General features: G+C 48.4%; 2 protein-coding genes across 10 annotated transcripts in view; both read left to right on the top strand.

The window, feature by feature from the left end:
* SEMA4A (semaphorin 4A) overlaps positions 1 to 3,569 on the top strand; it is a 66,201-nt gene extending 62,632 nt beyond the window's left edge. For all 8 annotated transcript variants that reach the window (XM_058160559.1, XM_058160553.1, XM_058160560.1 and 5 more), the window contains one exon: positions 146 to 3,569. In XM_058160559.1, coding sequence (XP_058016542.1) covers positions 146 to 801 — 656 coding nt within the window. In that variant the 3' untranslated portion in view covers positions 802 to 3,569. The remainder of the gene's footprint in view (positions 1 to 145) is intronic.
* A 3,549-nt stretch (positions 3,570 to 7,118) lies between these two features.
* Positions 7,119 to 21,993, top strand: SLC25A44 (solute carrier family 25 member 44). 2 transcript variants are annotated; one of them, XM_058160562.1, is made up of 5 exons: positions 7,119 to 7,135; positions 12,157 to 12,278; positions 14,192 to 14,828; positions 17,496 to 17,623; positions 18,396 to 21,993. In XM_058160562.1, exons 3-5 carry the CDS (start codon positions 14,207 to 14,209, stop codon positions 18,585 to 18,587), a joined length of 942 nt encoding a protein of 313 aa, XP_058016545.1. In that variant the 5' UTR covers positions 7,119 to 7,135; positions 12,157 to 12,278; positions 14,192 to 14,206; the 3' UTR covers positions 18,588 to 21,993. The 2 variants fall into 2 exon arrangements, with proteins under 2 accessions (XP_058016545.1, XP_058016546.1); XM_058160563.1 differs by having other exon boundaries at positions 17,501 to 17,623; positions 18,396 to 18,595.
* Positions 21,994 to 23,694: the final 1,701 nt, after the last annotated feature.

The raw sequence follows: 23,694 nt of genomic DNA, 5'->3' as shown, positions 1-23,694 counted from the left end.
TCTCTCAGCCTGTAGAGCCACAAAGAGTTTTTTAAAGTTGTAAGCTTTCACACCACCCACTGAAAGGGGTCCATGGAGCAAGGAGCTGTTTTTTGTCCCTCGGGGAGCAGAATTACACCTTCATTCTTGCTTTCCTTCCTTGCAGTGCTGACCGGCCCCTTCAACTCCATGGTGCGCCTGCCCTGCCCACAAGTCTCTGCCCTGGCCAACTACTCCTGGACGTACCCGGAGGGCAGCTTCCCGTCACAGGAAGGGATGACTGTCCGAGACCACAGTGGCCTGCTTGTGTTTGTGCACAGCCGCACGTTGGGCGAGTACGTGTGCTGGGCCAGCGAGAACGGCTACCGGCACCGGGTGGCCTGGTACGATGTGCGTAGTGACCTCCCTATGGACGGCGCCAGCAGCTCCAAGGGCAGTCCAGAGCATCAGGCAGTGCCCGTGGGGGAGTGGCGCTCTTACTGGGTCCAGTTTGTGACCGTGACAGTCCTGCTTTCCATGACCTTGGCAGTGGCCATGGCGCTGGGCTTCTTCTCCTACCACGACAAGCTGAAGGCCAAAACCAAAGTGCAGGGTTGCAGCGTTCCCGAGTCCACCAGGACTCCGGTGCAGGAGAAGGCCCCCCTCAACGGCAGCCAGAACTCCCCAGGAGACAGGGACTACCGATCGCAGGACGCCACTGACGGGACCAAATCCTGCTGCGTGCAGGTAGAAGGTGGGAGCCGAGCCGTGGATACAGACAACAATCGCCTGAACTGCCCCTTGATGAATGGGGAGGACGCCCGAGCCGTGGAAGCCATTTAACTCGGTTTTGACCGGAGAACTTTGTGGACTCTCGGATGAGCACAAAACGCCTTGCACGATTGTAGTGTGGCTCCCAAACACGGCTAGGTTACCTCTGGGGTCCATTTTTAAACGTTGTTTGTTCTCGGTTGTGTTTTGTACGACGCCAGACCAACTGCAAAACTGATACTGGGGATCCGGATGGGTTTCTTTCTTTCCCACCTCCTTCCTTTCTGTCTTCTCCTGCGTATCGGCAGCAGCTCCACCTGCTTCCTCACAGCCCCATCTGCAAATATTTGCAGGAACTGGAGGAAAAATAGAGCTGGCATTCAGAGCGTTTTCGTTTGAGGAGCTCCGAGAGGACGAGGGAGGTGGGGAGTGGGTATCTTCTTAGAAAGACAGTTGGCAGCTCAGGTGGATGACTGACCCCTCTGCCCATCTCCAGAAATTGTGATGCATTTGTTTTTTCTGGAGCAACGTTGCTCAAATTGGTCGACCTGAAGATGGGTGGACTTCAACTCCCAGAATTCCCCAGCCAATCCTGGGAGTTGAAGTCCACCCATCTTCCGGTTGCTGGGGTTGAGAACTCGGGGGGTAATTTTAACCACTCCACACATTGTGAGAGCCACTAGAAATCTCTTCTGACTGCAGCAAGAACGGCACATTCGTCGCAGTGTCTTTGCCCGGCTGCTTCAGTTTTGTCCTCCTCCATTTTGCTGTCACGTTCTGCGTTTTGTTCACGGTTTTGGGGCCAAAGAAGCAGCTATGCAAGGTCCTAAGCAAGCCTCCGTGTTCACCCCCCCTCCCTCCAGCTTCCCTTGCCCTAGAAGTGCCCCCTCTGGCCCCTCACGCTGCATTCACACACGACCTTGGCAGCCGCCAAGATCAGAGCCTTGACGTTTCCAAGATGAAAGCTGGTTTTCCCAAAGGCGGAGTGCTCTGCAACCTTACTGCGTTTTTTCTGTCCCTCTGCAAGCCCCCTCCCGTGTTTTTATTGTTTTAAGAATTCTGTTTTTAAAGGTTTACTTTGCACCGGTTGTGCCAGTCGAAGATTAGGCTTCCCTGCAGCCTGGCAATGGCAGTCTCCTGCCCCCTGTTAAGGGGAGGGGGCACTGGGGCGGGGGTGGTTTGATTTCTGACTTTCTGACAGGCAGGCTCTGCTCCTTGCTTGTTGCCTCACTGAATTCCCTTGTGGAGGAGCAGAGGAGCCACTGGCTGCAAGAAAACCTGTTTTGAACCAAGGGGGCTTTAGTGGATCCATCCAGCCTCAGTTACAAGAGGTTGCTTGCAGCTTCCGTATTTTTCTTCCATTTCTTTTCATTGTGGGGAGGAGATGACACAGTTGCATGTGACATTTTTGAGGTCATTACTCTGGGAGCTGGGATTAAATCTGTGCCTAGATCAGCTTTTTTTCAATCTCTGCAATTTCATAAAATGGGTGGACTTCAACTCCCAGAATTCCCTAGCCAGCTGGCTGGGGAATTCTGAGAGTTGAAAAGTCTACCCATCTTCAAGTCAGAGGTTGAGAAACACCAGTTTCTATTTCTAATGGTTGCAGCTGCTGCCCTCTGGTGAATAAAATGACAATTGCACCTGAGCAGGTATTTGGTCCCTGCCCGGCACTGGAGAATTTTACTGCTTGGTCCCCACCGAGGGCACGCAGAATGTATTATTTCTAATGTTTATAATCCACACCATTTGTTGTTGGTTTCACTTAAGTGTTAGTTGAATGGAAGACTTTTGGGAGCACCTTCAAGGTTGCAGAATGGGTGGAAGGGGCCTGGGGAAGACCCCCTCACCCCCGAAAGCTGTTTTAGACAATATTCTGCCAAAAACCTGGGTCTGCCATTCAGTGCCATGCAAGGATGATTGCAAAAAAATACAAAACCGGTTTGTCTCTTGTCTGCTTAAAGAGCTACCCTTAAAAATGTGAGGTGTGAAGAGGACCTGGGTTGCAAAAGCAAAAGGCCAGGTAGATAGGCTACCCTGGATCCTTATTAAACACTTGGTGTATGCATGTGTGTGTGTGTGTTTCTCCTGTCTCGGTGTGCAAGAGAGTGGTGTGTTTAATTGTGGTATTGGAGCAGCATGTCTCTTCTGAAGAACAAAGTCGATACTCAGATTCAGTTAAAAGAAATTATCCGTATTATCACCAGCCCGTTTGCCACCCATTTTGAGAAGATATGGAAGAGAAGGGACTTTTAAAAAGGGGCCAGACTGTACAGAGAAGGGAGGGGGCGGCGAGCTTCTCCTTTACCCCATTCTGCCAAGGGTGGGCAGCCTGGGAACGATTGCAAAAATGAGAAGAGAGAGTCATCTGGTAGCAGAGAGATGCTGCATTTCAACCGGCAGATGTAAAATTAAAAAAAATGTTTAAAACTAGAAGGTGGCCGGTTCTTCTGCCTCTCAAATGTTTGGGTGCGAGAAGTTGGAAGATCTCGCTGTCTCTTTGTGGGCTGGAGAAGGGAAAGGACGTTGCAAGGAGCTGAAAAGAGCTCGCTTGGATACTTGACATGCAAACACCTGTGACTCTCTTGGTCAGAGAAGGAAGGAAGAGCAGTTTGCACTGTAGGAGCTCCTTGGTCAAAGGGTCTGCAGGGTTTTTAAAAAGTGCCCGTATTCAGCTCAATTCCATAAAAAGAAGGACATTCATTCATTCATGACTGGCTGTTTGTTGCAATGTTGTTCCTAACCTTGTTTTTTTCTTTTCCTAAAAGAAAAAAAAAGATGTAAATCATTGTGTTTATACAAACTATTTTTATTAAAAAGTGTTGTGCGGTTGTCCAATGGCTACCTGTGGCATGATGGTCTGTGAAGCGCGAGTACTTTGGGGCTTAGCTGGCGCAAAATGCTCTCCGCAAGGCAACTAGAAGAGATTTTCCTGCGGAATTGCCAATCGAAATCAGGATGGCCTCCAAAGGAGGTGCTTCATAGTGGGATGGGAGAAAATTCATTTCTTATTTATTAAATCTATTTATTGCTCACCTCACTGTTACAGCAACTGAACAGTTTAGAGTATGATAAAAAGATAATACAAAACAATTAAAAATTAAGAAAGACTAATAAGCTAGAAATAGGCCGGAGGGGTGTTTTACAGGCTTTAGGTGTGTGGCCTCCTTTTCTTAATAATAACAACAACAACAACAACAACAACAGAGTTGGAAGGGATCTTGGAGATCTTCTAGTCCAACCCCCTGCCCAAGCAGGAAACCCTACACCATTTCAGACAAATGGTTATCCAACATTTTCTTAAAAATATCCAGTATTGGAGCATTCACAACTTCTGCAGGCGAGTTGTTCCACTGATTAATTGTTCTAACTGTCAGGAAATTTCTCCTTAGTTCTAGGTTGCTTCTCTCCTTGATTAGTTTCCACCCATTGCTTCTTGTCCTGCCCTCAGGTGCTTTGGAGAATAGTTTGACTCCCTCTTCTTTGTGGCAGCCCCTGAGATATTGGAACACTGCTAACATGTCTACCCTAGTCCTTCTTTTCATTAAACTAGACATACCCAGTTCCTGCAACCGTTCTTCATATGTTTTAGCTTCCAGTTCCCTAATCATCTTTGCTGCTGCTCTCTGCACTCTTTCTAGAGTCTCAACATCTTTTTTACATCGTGGCGACCAAAACTGGATGCAGGATTCCAAGTGTGGCCTTACCAAGGCATTATAAAGTGGTATTAACACTTCACGTGTTCTTGATTCTATTCCTCTGTTGATGCAGCCCAGAACTGCGTTCTTGCCCAAGCAGCAGGGAAGGATGTTGGTTTCTTAGAAGGATGCTAGTTACCCAGCCCTGCCGTGAAATATTTTTCCATTTACAGGCAGTAAATGGACTTACAATCACAACTGAGCCCAAAATGCCTGTTGCTAAGTGAGAGCGTTTTACAGCCTTTCTTCCACCGTTAAGTGAATCACTGCAAGTTACTAATATGGTTGTTAAATGAATCCGGCTTCCCCATTGACATTGCTTGTTAGAAGGTTGCAAAAGGGGATCACGTGACCCCAAGACACTGCAACCGTCATAAATATGAATCAGTTGCCAAGCGTCTTTAGTTTTGATCATGTGACTGTAGGAATGCCATAACAGTCATAAATGTGAAAAATGGCCATCACTCACTTTTCAGTGGCGTTAACTTCAAACAGTCATTAAACAAATGGTTGTAAGTCAAGGACTACTTGTACTTCTATCACACTTTCTGCTGAACTGAGAGCAACTCGTCTCCTGTTTTCCCCTGTAGGAAGGGAACTTCACCTAGGCAGTGTTGAGCAAAAGGAAACCAAGCCAGGGTGCATCATAATAACAAAAGACACTGACTCAGAATTAAATCTGGCCAGGGAAAAACCCACAAAACACAGAAACCTCAAGGCTATTTAAAAGACAATACCAAGAAATACAGGAAAGGAAATAATCAGGTCACACAGACATAGCCGACCGAATAAAAGAAATAGATTAGATCACAACAAGATTCAATCACAAGCCTAAATAGATTAACTTCAGTCGAAGCATATGGAAAACAAATACTTGAGGAAATCAAATCGTTAGAATGAACAGATTAAACTGGAACACACACCCGAACACAAAACCCACCCACATTAAAATAATCAGAAAGACAAACACAGAGCACATACACAAAAGGAAAACCCATCAAGTACTCCCGAAACAAAGAAATGAAAAGGGAAAAAGAGTATAAAAAATGTACACTTACTGTATATGGTTGTCAGCTCACCCAGGAACGCGGTCCTTGCAGCTTGCTGGATTCGTCTTCCTGAAAAATAAAGAAACCTCGCTTTCACGCAGCTCGCTTCGATCTCAATTCTTCTAATACATCGGCAACGCTCCAATCTGCTGGAGAGGCTCTCCCAGCCGGGAAATTCGAACCCATTCGGGGGACGATCTATCACCCTTCAACCTCTTAAGCAGGTGAGTTGGGCTGAAAAAGGCTGGCCGATACTTCCTTGCCTTTGGACAGCCACTTGGCACTCCCCACCTTTCCTGTTATATTGGGGGGAGGATATACTTGGGGCTGGATTATTTCATGGGTGCCCCTTGGCTGGGCTGCCAGTGGGCTGTGGTATGTGCGTGTGGAGTGTCCCCACTGCCTCTGCAGCAGCCATGTTTCTCCAAGGCAAAGAGTTGGGTAACCTGGTCCTGTTGAAATGTAGATCGTATCAGAATGAAGCAGGAAGGGACCTTGGGGGTCTTCTAGTCCAGCCCCCTGCTCAAGCAGGAGAACCTAAACCATTTCAGACAAGTGACTGTCGAGCCTCTTCTTAGAAACCTCCAGTGATAAAGCACCCACAATTTCTGGTGGCAACCCGTTCCACTGGTCAATTGTCCTCCTGTTAGGAAATCTCTCCTTAGTTCTAAGTTGCTTCTCTCCTTGGTTAGTTTCCATCCGTTGTTTCTTGTCCTGCCCTCAGGGGCTTTGGAGAATAGCTTGACCCCCTTTTCTTTATGGCAGCTCCTGAGATATTGGAAGACTGCTATCATGACTCTCCTACTATTTCTTTTCTTTAGACCAGGGGTCTCCAACCTTGGCAACTTTAAGACTTGTGGACTTCAACTCCCAGAGTTCCGCAGCCAGCTTTGCTCTGGGAGTTGAAGTCCACAAGTCTTAAAGTTGCCAAGGTTGGAGACCCCTGCTTTAGACTAGCCAGACCCAGATCCTGCAACTGTTTTTCATGGGTTTTAGTCTCCAGGCCTTTGATCCTCTTAATTGCTTTTCTCTGAACTTTTCCCAAAATCTGAACATCTTTTTTAGAATAGAATAGAATTTTATTGGCCAAGTGTGATTGGACACACAAGGAATTTGTCTTGGTTCATATGCTCTCGGTGTACATAAAAGAAAAGATACGTTCATCAAAGAATCTTTTTTTTTGTAATGTAATGCAAAAAAATTTTTTTTGTAATTTTTTTATTTTTTGTAATGTGGTGACTGAAACTGGTTGCAACATTCCAGGTGTGACCTTACTAGGCCTTCATAAAGCGGTATTAATACTTCACCTGATTCTTACGCTTCAAGCACAGAATCAAAATCGGGCGAAGTACTAACAGCACTTTATAACAAGAGAAGCGCGCCGCCCATCTCGAACCCGCCCGCGTCCGGGTGACGCCATCCGCGCGCCGGAAGTGCCGCTCTCCTTCCGCCGGCCATCTTTGTCCAGGGCAGGCGAGCAGGAAGCCGGGCGGGAGCGCGGTTGCCCCGCTCTAAAGTGGCGGCGGCGGCGGCGGCGAGGAGGAAGAGGAGGAGGAGGAGGAAGAAGAGCAGGGCGGCGGCGGCGGCTTTCGGGGCCCCGCACGGCGTGCTGAGCCGGAGCGCTGGCCTGCCCGGAAAGAGAGCGCGGTCTCCGGGCAAGTGAGTGGCCGTGGCCGCCGGGTCGGAGCCCCAGGTGGAGCCCGGCGGGGGGAGGACGGAGGAGGCGGGGGGGTCCCTCGGCCGAGGAGGAGGAGGAGGAGGAGGGGCGGGGGTCCCTTTGCGGAGGAGGGGCCGAGGGGGAAGAGGAGGAGGGGCGGGGGGAATCCCCTCGACACGGAGGGCGACACGTGTCTCCGCTGTCACGTGGGGAGCCCCGCATGGCCGGTTGGAGCGGCGCTTCCTGGTCCCGTCGAGGCGGCGGGAATCGCTTCTCGGCCCCTTTGCCTTGTGGGGGGGGGAGGGGGGGAAGAGGGATCACCCCCCCCCGCCCCCATCAGAGCCACGGGGGCCAAAGCCTCGCAGGGGCCCAGGACGGAGCCCGGAAGCGGCTGCGGGCTTTCCCACGTCCTGGCCACCCTCGGCTCTCCCTCCCTGCTGTGGCGGAGGAAAGGCCGGGCTGCTCGGCCAAAGAGGCGCCTCCCTGGGCGAAGGCCGAGGGAACAGGGCGTCCCTCCAGGGAAACCCCCGTTCGTTTCCTGCACGCAGCGGGCGCTTCCTTCGGCCCTGCGGTCGGTCGGTCGGGCAGATCTAGTTTATTTATTTTTATTTATTTGTCAAACTCAACAGTATATATAAGTATAAGCATGAAATAACCATAGAAATTGGATGCAATTAAATAAAGCGCCAGCCAATCCACCGAGGTGGTTTACGACTTGCAACCACAACGGAGCCCAGAATTTCTCTTGCTGAATGAGACGGTCGTTAAGTGAATTTTGCCCCGTTTTACAACCTCTTGAAGCAGTTGTTAAGGGAATCCCTGCAGTCAAATCTGGCTCCCCCCCCTTCCCATTGGCTTGGCTTGTCAGGAGATCTCAAAAGGGGATCACGTGATCCCTGGACACTGACCGTCGTAAATATGAGTCAGCTGCCAAGCGTCTGAATTTTGATTACCTAACAGTGAGGCTGCTGCAACGGTCGTAAGGCCCAAAGTCCCTTTTTTCCCAGTGCCGTCGTAACTTTGAACGTCACTAAATGAACCGTTGTAAATCGAGTACCGTATATACTCGAGTATAAGCCGAGTTTTTCAGCACGTTTTTTGTGCTGAAAAATGTCCCCTCGGCTTATACTCGAGTCCCAGTTTACCCCAGTTTTTGGGGTAAAATTGGGGACCTCGGCTTATACTGAGTTTTTTTCTTCTTTTTTTCACATTATAGCGGATGGCGCAAACTTGGCGGGCTTTTGCATTAGGGCGGGGAAGCCCTGCCGGTGCAGTGAGAGGGCGGGGCGGGGGAGCCACCAGCCTTCTCGGCTGAGGGGAGGTTTCCCGACCGGTGGCTGCCTCATTTCCCACCCTCGGCTTATAATGAGTTTTTTTCTTCTTTTTTTCACATTATACCGGATGGCGCAAACTTGGCGGGCTTTTGCATTAGCGCGGGGAAGCCCTGCCGGTGCAGTGAGAGGGCGGGGCGGGGGAGCCACCAGCCTTCTCGGCTGAGGGGAGGTTTCCCGACCGGTGGCTGCCTCATTTCCCACCCTCGGCTTATATTCGAGTATATACGGTAGGTGATATCACTTGCCAGTCCCATAATCCACAAAAGGGAATAAGAGTGTGCTAATCTTATTCCTGCTAATGTAAGTAATCTGATACTTACATAAACCAATAAGTTATGGGGGAAATAGATGGCGGAAGGATTTCTCTGCTAATGTCACAAGGATGGCTCAATATGGTTGCTGGAGGGTGTGATGGGCAGCATATTAATCTAAATTAATAATAATAAATGGAGGAGAGGAGAGTCAAAAGGGCCAAAGAGAGCCTCTAAGCAGTGTATGTGTATACTGTTTATTTGTTTGTTTCTTTGTAGGTTCATAAACTCCCGAATTTAGGTTGATGCTAAGCCAGGAATGCCCAACCTTGGCAACTTTTAAGACTTGTGAGGTGGGTGGGGAATTCTGGGAGTTGAAGTCCACAGTCTTAAAGTTGCCATAGTTGGACACCCTGGGCTAAGCATTATACAAAAGCAAAAAGTGCAATAATAATAATAATAATGTACAGACAGAGAAATGCAATGTATAATATTCAATAAGAAAGTGTAAATAAATAATGCAGCACTTGGATCCTAAAGAGGAAAACCTGACTTTTACAGCCGCAAGATGTCGTTGCCAGGGGAAACAAGCTGTTCCAGTGGGGAGGGCAGCCTCCCCACCGTGAATGCTCACTTTCAGCCATTTCTCTTCCCTCTTTGTTTATTTATTCAATTTCTATAGTGGCCACCTCAGTCATTGACTCTGGGCAGCTCCGGTTTGTCCTCTAAGACCTCTTAGTATTGGTTGAGAGCCATATTTTCAGTTCATCAGGCCTGAATTAACCCATCAGAGTTGCCTTATCCTCCTTGTGGAGGCTGGTGGGCCAGTTATTCCCATCGCCATGAGGAACTGTCCCTGCAACACATCACGTTTCATCTGACCCAGAGTATAAGCCAGTGGATCAGGCTTCTCCCTTTCGGCCTTACAAATGCACCCAGCTGCCTGCAGAAGTGTTAACTTCCAACTAAAGAGCCACTTTCTTGCATGGTAGTCTGTCTCTATATATGTGTTGTGGTCTGTCAGCAGCCTACAGAGCTGGCGACGGAATCAGAAAGCGATGAGGCTGAGGTGGGGCCAGGGCCGTCGGGGAGTGAGGTGCGGACTCCAGAGCCTGATAGTAGTGAGGCAGAGGAACAGGAGGAGCCTGTTCCTAATGCACGCATGAGAAGAGCTGCCAGAAGGCAAGAGCAGCTCAAGCAAAAAGGACGACTCGGGAGTAAGGCCAAGAGGTGACTGGCCCCTCCCATAAGGCTTAATAACAGATCAGCACCAGTGTTTTAGCTTGCCGGGAAAACAACCTTGTAGCTGCGTCCTCTGCTTCGTCTCTGCCTTTGATTTTTGTGGCTTCTGGACATTTGCAAGCAAGGGCCTTTGGCAGTTTGCCTAATTGGACTAAGGTTTGTAAGATAATTGAAGAATTTGTGTTTGGGAGGCATTTGTTTTACTTTGAGTGGAGCGACGCTGGGAATGAAGTAATTCCCAGTTGTTCGAATAAAGTTTATTTTTCCACGGACTAAGTTTATTACTACCTACTTGGGCCTGGATCACAACTATCAGGTGCATGAAGACCTGAAGACCCCCTTTAGGGGTTTGTCCCTTTCAGCCTTACAAATGCACCCAGCTGCCTGCAGAAGTGTTGCTTTCCAACTAAAGAGCCACTTTCTTGCATGGTAGTCTGTCTGTATATATGTCTGTCTATCCATCTATCTATTCATGTATATCTGTTATCATCTCTGTCTGTCATCTCCCCCCCCCTCTCTCTCTCTCCCTCTCTAATCTTTCAATCCAATCTAATCTCTAACCTATCAAATCTATCTAATCTTTCTCTCTAATTCATCCTAAATCTAAACTAATCTAATCTATCCGATAGGGCCGCCTGGGGCACTTCCTTGCATGGTGCTTGTTCGTTTGTTTATTTCCTGTATTATTTTTACAAATAACTCAGAGCAGCAAGGGTACCCGATATACTGTACCCAATATACACAATATATACTCCTCCTGTCTCCTCCACAACAGCAACCCTGTGAGGTGGGTTGGGCTGAGGAGGAGAGACTGGCCCAAAGTCTCCCAGCTGGATTTCATGGCTAAGGTGGGATTAGAATTCACACACACACACACACACACACACACACACACAACTTTCTAGCCAGGTGCCTCCCCCATTAGCTAACGCTAGAACCTGCCAGAATGTGTGGACAATTAATCAGGGGTCTCTTTTCCCCTTTCTTGAACCTTCATCTTTCTCTTTCGGTCCCTTTGAGGGGGGCCTTCAGTTTGGTGGGTATCTTTTGCCCTCTTGCCTTAGCCACTATGTTCATTTTTTTCCCCTGAACACATTTTATTTTCCTTAGGAGAATGTTGTTGCAGAGCAGAGTATTTCATGCATGCAAAATTGCCAGCATCTCTTGGGTGGAAGAGCTGATAGCGACCCATAATGTCAGATTAATTATCAGGCCGACTGCAGTGAGCTTGAGGGTGGGGTGGGGGGAGATCAGGGACCAGAGGAGCCTTGCAGATGAAGAGGTTCACATCATCCCCAACATTTCTCATGAAAGAAGCCTGAGGAGGTTCATGGAGAATTGACCCTTGACAGAGCTGGCCTGGCTTCCAGTTCAACCCCCTAGAAAGCTTGTAGGGTGACTTAAGACCCAAAAGGAGAAAGGAAAAGAAGTAGCCGAAGTTTCCTTCTCCCCCTCACGGAGCATCCCACTTGCCCTTCCGCTTATTTTTAAGCCTTGGACGGAAATCTCTGGTGGGAAGGGATGACCTTGAACTGGTCAGTTGAGCAGGTGTCAGAAATACCCAGACATGGTATGAAATCCGCACAGCGAGATTCCTTTTGCAGATATCTGGAGATTTCCCTTAAAAGCCAAAATTACTCACCCTCCAGAATTTAAACATTACAGGTTATGCACAAGTGTTCCTTACGCTGTTCTCTGTTAGAGTAAGCATCGTTGTGCAGAGCGTATAAAGAGTACTACTCGGCAACAATAGAGTCCAAAATTTCTGTGGCTAGACCGTTGTTAAATCAGTTCTCCCTCATTTTGCAACCTTCCTTGCCACAGTTGTTAAGTGAGTCATTGCAAGTTAGCAACATGGTTGTTAAGTGAATCTGGCTTCCCCAGATTGACTTTGCTTGTCAGGTCGCAAAAGAGGATCATGTGACCCCAGGACACTGCGACCGTCATAAATACGAACCAGTTGCCAAGCAGCCGAATTTTGATCACGTGACCATGGAGATGCTGCAATGGTCATAAGTGAAAAGGTCATAAGTCACTCTGAACGGTCATTAAATGAACTGTTGTAAGTCTGGTGTATTTAGTAGTAATATACCGGTAGCTAGGAAGGGTTAGAATATGAAGCAGGATGAGACTTTGAGGAGGATCTTCTCTGTTCCCGTTGACACTTGAGATACAATCTGTACCCTTATTTTGCAGGAAGGCGATGCCTTGAAGCGAAGGATCTACAAGGCTGACAAGGACTCGGAAGCCAGCATGAGGAAGATCAGTTGGATCCACAACAAATCCCCAGATCTTTTCCCACCGCATGTTCACTGAAGGTACTGCTGAGCCTCAGTTGAGGGAGTGCTTCATCTGAGATTGGTGGCTTCAGGGGTTCTGTTTATTCCTGCCTAACCATGGCTTGCCAAATTCTCTTTAACCGATCAGTAGTTTTTCAAGTCTTTATCTTTATCTGAGTGTCTAATGCAGGGGTCTCCAACCTTGGTCCCTTTAAGACTTGTGGACTTCAAAGTAAAGCAAAGCTGGCTGAGGAACTCTGGGAGTTGAAGTCCACAAGTCTTAAAGGGACCAAGGTTGGAGACCCCTGGTCTAATGCATCTTCTGCGATGTGCCACGTAGCTGCTGCCTAGAGCGCAGGTTTTCTCAACCGTGGCAACTTTCAGATATGTGGATTTCAGCTCACGGAATTCCCCAGCCAGAAAGCACACGTAATTTGCCACTTAGCAACTGTTTTTCTTAGCGGCACAGTTGCCAGCCCCAAATACGGTGGTTAAACAAGGACTACCTATAATTGAAATGAACGGTCCCATCTGATAGAGGAGAATATTTCCAGCTCAGGGTTGAGAGGTCCTTGGGGCACTTGGGAGGGTGATTGTTTTGCACTGATGATGTTACGTAGTTTGGGTAATGAAAACAACCAAATTCAGAGAGCCCCGAGGGCCTCTCCCTTCTCTGAGAGCCTGGGAATCCACGACCTCCGTGGATTGTGGCCTTTTAGCCACTGGGGCCTCTGCTTGAGCAGCCTGTGAGGCCAGGTGTCAGGCCCCAAGAACGACTCAGGGAGTTACTTATGAGGAGTTTCCTTTATTGTTCCTCACCTGTAGACGGGATCTTGCAAAAGTAAAGCAAGTATTTGCCTCACTCAAGATCACGGGTGTCAAACTCGCCGCCTAACATTGTTATGTGACATATTGCGACGGTTTTCCCCTTTGCAGAGCATGGTCTGGGTGTGATGCACTGGCCGAGGGCCACCAGTTTGACGCCCCTGCTCTAGATCATGGGCCTGGGGAATTCTAGGAGCTGAAGTCCATAAGTCTTAAAGTAGCCACGTTTGGAGACCCCTTGTCGTGTCCCACTCCCACTCCGACGAACGAGTCAAGGAAGTCCATAACAAACTTGGCAACGAAGCCTCTGCAGCTTGCCAAGTTCCTTCGAAGTTTATCAGGGCAGGCAGGAGTCCAAGTTGTGACTTCAGCGATAGGGTCCGATATCAGCAAACTAGCTAAGACTTTGCTTGACTCAAGGTTGGAATGCCAAAAGCAGGTCCTTTATATAGGCTGTGGGGTGTGGCTCCATGACTCAGCATTTATCCAGGCCTGCCCTACCCTTCCTTCTGCTGGCGTCGCCACTCAGATCTCCAGAAGTGGGGGTCCACCTACCCTGAATTGTCTTCAGCTGGATCTGCTGGCAGCTTCTGGGAAAGGGAGGGGTCAGAGGGAGTAGGGCCGAGTAATTCCAGCACCTGGCTGACTTCCTGCTCTGAAGGCTGAGCCAAAGGAACACAGGCTGTATGAGTGAGGTTTATGGGGCTTGTCCTTCCACTCCTGGAATCCTCTCTGGGCATGGGGCCAGGGCCGGGGGCTGGAGGCATGACAGGCCGTTCATCTTCATTATCAGACTTGGAGTCTGATAAAAGGCCCGGTTGGAGACTGCCCTAAATATATTCTGGGAATCGCTAGGGTGGAGCCATCTTAACCCTCTTCCTGCCTACCAGACATTCTAAGCTCCGCTGCCTCTTTGTCCTCTGGGGTGCAGCCCCCTCCCCACTCTAGGAGCTCAGGCTACATTCCACCATCCAGGCCTGCCCTGGTGCCACAGATTCCCAGATTCAGAATTCTGGAAGTCCACCATCTGCAAGTAGTCCAACAAGATGCAGGTTGAAGTATGAGGGGGGCTTGCGGAGACCCCGGGTAAGTTGAGAAGCTCTCACCCCCTGCTTGCTCCTCTGCAGGGCGCCCCCCCAGCCATGGAGGACAAGCGCAACATCCAGATCATCGAGTGGGAACACCTGGACAAGAAGAAGTTCTACGTCTTCGGGGTGTGCATGACGATGATGATCCGCATCAGTGTCTACCCTTTCACACTCATACGGACGCGGCTGCAGGTCCAGAGGGGGAAGAGTCTCTACAACGGGACCTTTGACGCCTTCGTCAAGATCCTGCGGGCCGAAGGGGCGGCTGGGCTGTACCGGGGCTTCCTGGTCAACACCTTCACTCTCATCTCCGGCCAGTGCTACGTGACCACCTACGAACTCACCCGCAAGTACGTCTCGCAGTACAGCAGCAGCAACACCATCAAGTCGCTGGTGGCCGGCGGCTCGGCCTCCCTGGTGGCCCAGAGCATCACGGTGCCCATCGATGTGGTCTCCCAGCACCTGATGATGCAGCGCCTGGGCAACAGCATGGGCCGCTTCCGCGTGCAGCCCCACCAGAGCAAGCGGTTCCCCGTCTTCGGCCAGACCAGGGACATCATCGCCCAGATCTTCAAGGCCGACGGGCTGAGGGGCTTCTACAGGGGCTATGTGGCCTCCCTCCTTACTTACATTCCCAACAGCGCCGTCTGGTGGCCCTTCTACCACTTCTACGCAGGTAGGTGGGTTTTCTGCAGGCGTTTCATGACCCAAACTTGGTAACATCAGTGCTAGAAAGGGGGCAGGGCAGGAGTGAAATGCTCCCGGATCGGACCGGCTCGCGCGATCTGGTAGCGATGGTGGCTGCTGGTTCGGAGGACCGCCCCCCCCGCCTCTGCTGAGCCACACCATCAGCAGAGGTTTTTTTTTTTACTTTTAAAAGCCGGTTTTGCTTCAGCTGAAACATGCCTTTAAAAGTAAAAAAAAGCCTTTGAGGATCCCGCCCCTCAGCTGAGATGGGCAGAGACTTTAAACTTTAAAAAAAAAAAATTAAAGTCTCCTCTGGCGATCTCACCTGAGTTCCTCATCAGCAGAACCTTACTTGTACTCTTACTTGTAGAAAACATGTTTTCTACAAGTAAGAGTAGAGATTTTAAGGCACTTACCTGATTACTGATGAACGCACGGCTCTTTTTCCAGCCCGAAAGCAGTTTCACTTTCAGCCCAGACAGAATCAATTGCTTAGCTAATCTATTTCCTCAGTGATCAACTAATGCTGGCTGGCTTTGCTGGCTGAGGAATTCTGGGAATTGAAGTCCACAATAAAATAAAATAATAAAATAAAATATTTGTGCAGCTTTCTGAGATTTGGTGTGTTTCTGTAGTGTTTCACTCTAACTACACAAACACACAAAATCTCAGAAAGCTGTATGTGGTATTTTGTGTGTGTGTGTCAGTTGTGTGTGTGTAAAGTGTGAAAGTTGGTTTTTGAGCTTTTTGTGGCTGTGTGAAGTGTGAAGTACAGCTGCTTTTACATTGTGTGTGTCAGTTGTGTTGTGTTGTGTGTGTGTAAAGTGTGAAAGTTGGTTTTTGGTACCTCTTATTTTTTATACTTTATTATTTTTATTATTTATTGTTATTGGCCACGCCCACCCAGTCATCTGACCACCAAGCCATGCCCACCAATTAAGCCACGCCCACAGAACCGGTAGGGAAAATTTTTAGATTTCACCCCTGGGGCAGGGTTTGTAGATTGGAGGCGGAGGAGGGGGCGACTGTGGGGTGCTCTCTGAGCTTAGTTTTATTGTGGACGTTGCATGAGCCAACTAGGGAACCTCATCAGTGGTAGAGGAGAAGGGTTGTGTGAGGAGGAGGAGGAGGACTGTGGGGTCCTTGGTGCCCTCTGAGCTTGGTTTCCTTGCAGACATTTTACGATCCAAACTAGATAACATCATCAGTGCTAGAAGGAAGCAGGGTTTGCCGGGAGGAGGAAGAAGAGGTGAGAGAGAGGCCTCCTGCCTTAAGGCATGAAAACCGGTGGGATTATTGAGATCAATCACTGTCCAGGGCAGAAAATCCAGGCAAATGAACGTAAAGATTTATTGCAAGCTCTTTGCAAGAATATGAACTTTTCATGGTCAAAGCAAACTGGCGGTAGATGCAAGTTAACAGAACTCAAGGTGGACCAGACTTGGATCTCTTGTGGGGGGCGAAGGGATTCGAGATGGATGGCGTGTTTGACCCCTCCCTCCCTCCCTCCCTTTGGCTCAGCCTGGTCATTACAGTCACTCAGCCCTAAGGAGCAAAGTGGCCTTGTTAGGTGGGGTCCCAGGGCTCTCCAACCTTGGCAACTTTAAGCCTGGTGGACTTCAGCTCCCAGAAAGCAGAGCATGAGCATTGAACGAATAATACCATAGTGTAATCTTTGGGCCAGTTCTTTGGATGGAGCATGGATGCACCTCCTGCTACAAGGTTAAGGCCGCCCTTTCAAATGCCTGCGGCTTGCAATGGGCAAACTCTTCCTTGAGAGGAAGACACCAGGACAAGAACTCCTCCCCTCCACAAGCCTGGCCTGGCAAACGGGGCCCGCTGCCTTCTCGGAGGCAGAGCCCATTCTGTGACCTTTCTTGCCACACAGTGAATCACTGCTGACTGCCTGTACAGTGGAGTATAGTGGGGGGAAACTGGTTTAGTGTGGTGTGTGAACTTCCATCTATTTAGTTCATTTGTAAGCGTGATGCAGGATTTTTTTTTAAAATTACTGAAGATTTCTTTTAGTGACAGGTAGTCCTCGACTTACAACCACAATTGAGCCCAACATTTCTGCCACAAGATAAGACCGTCGTTAAGTGAATTTTGCCGCATTTTCCAATCTTTCTTGCCACAGTTGTTAAGCAAGTAACACGGTTGTTAAGTGAATCTGGCTTCCCCTCTGACGGCGCTTGTCAGAAGGTCGCAAAAGTGGGATCAAGGGACCCCAGGACGCGGCAGACGTCATAAATGTGAATCAGTTTTCCAAGTGCCTGAATTTTGATCAGGCGACCATGGAGATGCTGTAATTTGCAAACATGAAAACTGGCCCCAGGTCACTTTTCTCAGTTCCATTGTAACTTTGGATGGTGACTGAATGAAGTGTTGTAAGTCGAGGACCAGCTGTATATGGTTCATATCCCCCCTATGGAAGAAATTTCAGGAACTAGGAAGTTCTGGCATTTATTTTGGAGCCGCTCATGTCTTCCTGTCTGTGGAAACCTCTCTGTGCAGTCACATGAAGTCCCACCATATCTGGGAGGGAGGTCCAGATTGAGGGAAAACCCTCCTGGATTTTCCCAGGAGCCCAGAGCCTTTAAGACTGGATCCCCAGCAGCTTTTCAGCCCCTGACCCGGTTTCCCTGCCTGTTTGCAGAACAGCTCTCCAGCCTGACCCCCAAGGACTGCCCCCACCTGCTCCTCCAAGCCATCTCTGGCCCCATGGCAGCTGCGACCGCTTCCACCCTCACCAACCCCATGGACGTCATCCGGGCGCGTGTGCAGGTAAGTGCCTCTTTCACCTGAGCCTGCTACCTGCGAGGAGAGCCAGCAGCTACTCTAACCCTGCGGGGAGATCTGGAGCCTGTCCTGCCCCACTGATTGGGGGAGGTGATGCCTCTGAGTGGCTTCTGACCTCCGCAGCCAGGCCTTGTGTGCCTCCCTTCCCCCTCCTCAGTGGTTCCTGGCTTTGCCTTCCTCTCCCCCAGCCTCCTGTGGGCAAAGTGATGTTTTTGGTCTTGGCGGGGGTGGGGAGGTGTCAGAGGCCACTAAGACATTTGGCGGAGGGGGGAGGGGCTGCCTCTTAATTTCATACCTTTCTCCAACTTGGGAGACTACTTGGGAGATGGTGGACTTCCAGAATTCTGAATCTGGGAGTCCACCCATCTTCAAGCGAGAAGCACCGGCCCAGAGATACAGGTAGTCCTCAACTTACAACCACAGTAGAGCCCCAGATTTCCATTGCTAAGCGAGGTGGTTGTTAAGTGAGTTTGGCCCCATTTTACCACCTCTCTTGCCACAGGTGTTAAATTAATCACACGGTGGTTAACCTGTCAATTCTCACGACCCTGCAATGGTCATAAATAGGAGCCGGTTGCCAAGCGCCCAAATTTTGATCACGTGACCGTGGGGGATGCTGCATCCGGTCACATCCGTGAAAAAACGGTCCTAGGTCGCTTTTTTCAGTTGTGTTTGTGACTTTGAACAGTTGTAGGTCAGACGGTCTCTACCGGGATTTCTGAACCTCAAAAGTGGGGCCTGTCTTTTCTCCTTCCAGGTGGGGGGCAAGAGCTCCATCATCCTGACCTTCAAGCAGCTGATAGCTGAGGAGGGTCCCTGGGGGCTCACCAAGGGCCTTTCCGCTCGCATCATCTCGGCCACTCCCTCCACCATCGTCATCGTGGTGGGCTACGAGACCCTGAAGAAGCTCAGCCTGCGTCCGGAGCTGGTGGACTCCCGGCACTGGTAGGGTGCCAGGACGAGAGACCTTGGTTTCGGAAACCCTTTGGACGGTTGAGAAAAATCACCCAAAAGCAGGACACGACTGGACGATCCCTGCCAACCGATTCTGCTCCAACACCCCACCGTCTTGGCCCAGTCTTAGCCGCGTGTAAGACTTCCAGGCGAGTAAACCTGGCGTGTCTGCTTAGTGCCCCCTTTTTAAAAAATTTTTTTTTAAAAAAAGATGTCAGTTGAAGCAAAGCCGTTTTTTCTTCCCCAGGGGGATTTGGATTTTTTTTGTATTTTGCCAGAATTTCTGCATTATTGGAAGAGTCACTTTTCCTCACTTTTCCTGCTGCTTGCACAGTCACACAAACCACGCACACCGCGTTGGAAAGCAGTAACGCGGTCCAGAAAATCCTCCTCCTCCTCTGATGCTTCTGAAAAGGGTTGGTTTTTTTTTAACCGAATGTTTGGGGAGGAAGGGATGCACCAAATACCCGGAGTTATTTTTCTAACCTTTTTTCCAGAACTTGATGTGATCTGTACATAGAGATTTCTTCTTATTTTGTATAAACTTGGAAGCCGTCTTTCTGAACTTCCATCTCCGAAGAGTAGGGTTTTTGTTTATATGTTTCTAATTGTGTCAACGGTGATTGAAGGGAATTTCCCTTCTCGTCTGTACAGTCGTGGTGCCCAACTGCATTTGTGTGTATGTGTGTGTGTGTGTGTGACCTTCTGGGCAGGGGGATTAAAACCCACCCAGGGAGTGATGTGCACTTTATTCCCCGGGGTTTCACCCATGTGAGTGTAGACAAAATAATAATAATAATAATCAGATCCCTCTTGTTTTAGTCTCCTCCTTACCCTGCGCACACAGAGAAATGCTATGGTTGTTTATTTAGGGGGCTTCATTTGAAAGGCAAGGCTGAAAAAAATCGAGGATAATGCTGTTTTTGATCTTTGTATAAGCGGGACTGTCTGAATCACTGAATGAATATTTCATTAACATGTAGGACGGGTTAGGGAAGGAAGGACGGGATTGGTTTTTCTTGGGAAGAGAAGTCCTTTGAAGCCTAATTCTGATGCAAGAGCTGGTTCTCCCTTGGACTAAGCCAGCTGGGCTTCTAAATCCAGCCTAAAGCCGGGCAGCCGATGGCAAAGGAGGCCCCAGCAGGCGGCCTTTTCCCAGGCCCAGCAGCATTGATTGACTCCGTCCTGCCACCTCGCCACCATTTTTCTACTGTGACTCTGGTGCTTATTTGGGCCTTCTTCCCTGAGCCTGCTGCTCCTCGCCCCAGATGTGGGTACAGAAACCTTAGAAGGCAGAGGCCGCAGTTGCTAGGCTGTAAATGAACTCAGGTGCTTTAAAATTAAGTATTTTTTGGGGGGGGGATTGGGGATAGGAGGGATTAGAAGCAATGCCAGTGTGAGGTGTTATTCTCTGCACTTTGGGGAGGCTTTTCTTCAAGCAAGCAGCTTTCAATGTCAAACGGGGTTTATTTCTGCCCTAATCATGGGCTGCATAGGGACCTCTAAACCCATAAACGCAGAAAACTTTAAGCTGCCTGGGGAACGCTGGGAGTTGAAGTCTGCATATTTTGAAGTGGTCCTGGTTGAACGGTCCTTCTAGGTCAGGGGTCTGCAGATTTGGCAGTTTAAGGCTTGCAGACTTCAACTCCCAGAATTCCTCAGCCAGCTGTTCTAGGTAGGACCCCTGTCCTAGGAAGACGACATGTATGTTGTGGAGCACATGGTCAGCACGCCAAAGCTACCTGCCGGCCACTCCACCAGACTTTCTTATGGAAACGACCCCCTCCCCAAATTCAAGCAAGTGTCTTGGGCTCTCTTTCACCTAAAGCAGTGTTTCTCAACCTCCGTAACCTTAAGAGGGTGGGCTTCAACCCCCAGCTGGCTGAGGAATTCCGGCAGTCGAAGTCCACCCATTTCAAAGTTGCTGAGGTTGAGAAATACTGGGAAAGGATGATGGGAGGTGAGTCCTTGAGAGAGAGAAAGAGAGAGAGAGACTGTTGGTAATTTCAGTAGGGCTAGAAATTTGGGCGTGGGTGGGGAAAATGTTCCCTGAAATACACATCTCATGGACCCCAAATCAGCCCTCAGTGGAAGCAAACCTTGGCCTGCACAATTTTTAGTCCTTTCTACCTTTGCCCAGCTTAATTTCTTTGGGGTGTCCTAAGATTTCTCGGTGTTCGTTTATTTTCTCCAGATGTGCCACATCTGCAGCTTGAATGTGTGCTTCAAGCTCAGCCTCGGACGAAGGTGTCGGGGTTGCTGATGGCCTTGGATGGAAGTGGGTTGTTGGGGTCCCAGAGGAGACCTCCTCCCTCTCCACAAAGGACCTCACAACTCTATCACAAGTGCAGTTGTGCCATTGCCAAGAAAAATAGGGTAAATTTGGTTGAGTGTAAAGTGAATCCACCCCTTCCCGAAACCCCCCCCCCCACTTTGAGCTGCTGAAAAAGAATATGTAAATCTGTTCCAGGCTGGGCTCCCCCCCCCCCCGGGTTTTGCTGTAAATACCAAGATTGTTCACGTACAAGGCTCTCTGCAAAATGAAATGGCTTGTAAGAACTGGAGGGGATGGGTTATTTGCCGCCCCATTCCTCTTGCAGCCAAATTGTGAAAAATGCTTGTCAGCAAGAGAAATGGTAGAACACCACCGGTCCTGCTTCCTGGTGAGATTGTCTGAGGAGGATTTGCTTTTCCTGGTGGGCTTACTGGACATTTAGCGCTATTCCAAGCATCACTACTGAACTAAGATTTCATTCCATTCTTTAGCCGGACCAGTTATTTCTCAGGCATGGCAAATTTCAGCTGGGTGGACTTCAACTCCCAGACAAGAGACTGGCTGGGGATTCTGGGAATTGAAGTTCGCCCAGCTTAAACAAGTTTGAGAAACACTGTTTTGGACATCTTTCTTTTATGTAATTGTATTCCGAATTAATATGTTTCTGATTCAAATTATAGAGAATCTGTAGGGAGCACTGCTATGAACTTCTCAGGAAGCTGAAGGGCTCTCCAAACTTGGCAACTTTAAAACTTCTGGACTTAAACTCTCAGACTTCCCCATCTGGCTACGCAGGCTGGGGAATTCTGGGAGTTGAAGTCCACAAGTCCTAACGTTGCCAAGCTTGGAGACTCCTGACCTAAACAATGCCACATAGACTTTTTATGCGAGTGGGGAGAGGGTTGGATGGGGTGGGGGAGGGAATAAGGCTGAGAGGAAACCACATAGAGCAACCTGAAATAAAGGTTATTTTATTGTCCAGCTGACAATTCCGAGGGTCTCTAATATTGGTGGCCTGCCTTTTCAATATGGAGTTTGAATGTATTTGGTACAGTACATTAAAGCTGGTTTCAATTTTGCACTGTAAAAAGTCTTTAAAAGTATAATTAAAGTTTTTTATTATTTATTTGGCGGAGGGGTTTCGTTTGTGTGGTTAAGGCGAAGAGCAGCCATTGTCCTAGGCAAAGCTGGCTGGAGAATTCTGGGAGTTGAAGTCCTCCAGGCTTAAAGTTGCCAAGGTTGGAGACCCCTGTCCTAGGATGTCCCCAGGATTTTCCTACCCAGAGACCACCTGAGACGGTGAGACTCACAGACGCCATGCACGAAATGGTATCAGGAATGAGGGGAACCATCATTCAGGAGAAAGAATGGACACGGATTTTAAGAAAAGAAAAGGCATTGTTTTACTATTTGTAACATCCCTGGAAAGAAACCAGAGCAGGTGATTCCGAAACTACAGAGACAAATAATTTAAAAGTAGGCTTTGTTGCACACACAGCCTTTGTCCTTTTGTCTAAAGGAGAAATCCTTTTTGGTTATCAAAAAGGAAATGTGTGGGATTTTATTATCTGATGGATTTTTAACTTTTTGTAAGCCACTTGGAGTCACCTATGTGTGAGTTTGGCAGCTATATAAATTTGTTTAATGAATAAAATAAAATGCTCAGGTGTGACACAGGGATGAGTCTCCACCCGCGTATACTTGAAGAGAATTCCTGAATAGAATTTAGCAGTTTATCATGTTGTGTGGCTCAACACACCCTGCTTCTCACTCACAATCACTGTATACAAAACACAGCGATCCCTCTTTGGTGGGCATATTAGCAATTTCTCCTCCCGTTGATGGAATTCACGCTGATTCCAAGGTTTTAATCCTAAACAATATAGATGCACTGGTTCAAATTATTGACCATTAAATCATTAAACCATTGCATTTATTTATTTTGTCAAGTTTATGTAGTGTATATTGGTGGTAGTGACCCTTTGAGAGCTGTATGCAACAAAATTTCATTTTAATGTATGTCAATTTGCGTACATCCACAGTACATCCACAGTGATAATAAAGTTATTCTAAGTTTTAAGTAATGTCATACAACAGGATGCTCTTTAGAAAGTGGTAAGGGCAGGGGAAGGCAGATATACTTTTCTCATGTAGAAGAGAATAACAGAGTCGGAAGGGATCTTGGAGGTCTTCTAGTCCAACCCCGTTTAGGCAGGAAACCTTACACCACTTCAGACAAATGGTTATCCAATCTCTTCTTAAAAACTTCCAGCGTTGGAGCATTTACAACTTCTGGAGGCAAATTATTCTCTTGGTTAATTGTTCTACGTGACACAGAAAATGTGGGTGCTACTGTGCCCGCTTCATTACTGTCTCACTGTTGACTTATCCAGAAAATTTGGAGAATAAAATGTTCTCATAGCCCCAGCAACAACTATTTCCACACACCAGGCACTTCCGACCATGTTGTTATAGCTGATGAAGAAAACTTCATTTTGCAAAGCACGTTTTAGGGTAACCTCTATTCCAGATCAGATATTCTCCAAATAGTACTGGGACCCCCAATACAAAAAATGAAGTTTTGAGTTGAATTGAATACTTTATTTGGCCAAGCGGGATGGGACACACGAGGAATTGGTCTCTGGTACAGAAGCACTAAATATATGAGCAAAGCAAGAAAAAGAATAATATCTATAAAAAGGGGAAGTAAAGATAATACAATGGTCAGTAATAATACTACAGCTTCTTGTTTATGCAACCCTCTTGTTAATAAAAAATGAGAAAGCCTAAGAGCGGCACTGCACTGCATTAACTCCCAGCTGGTGAA

Source organism: Ahaetulla prasina, chromosome 17 (assembly GCF_028640845.1).
Source record: "Ahaetulla prasina isolate Xishuangbanna chromosome 17, ASM2864084v1, whole genome shotgun sequence".
Lineage (NCBI taxonomy): Eukaryota > Metazoa > Chordata > Lepidosauria > Squamata > Colubridae > Ahaetulla > Ahaetulla prasina.
This window is presented reverse-complemented; position numbering and strand designations above follow the sequence as displayed.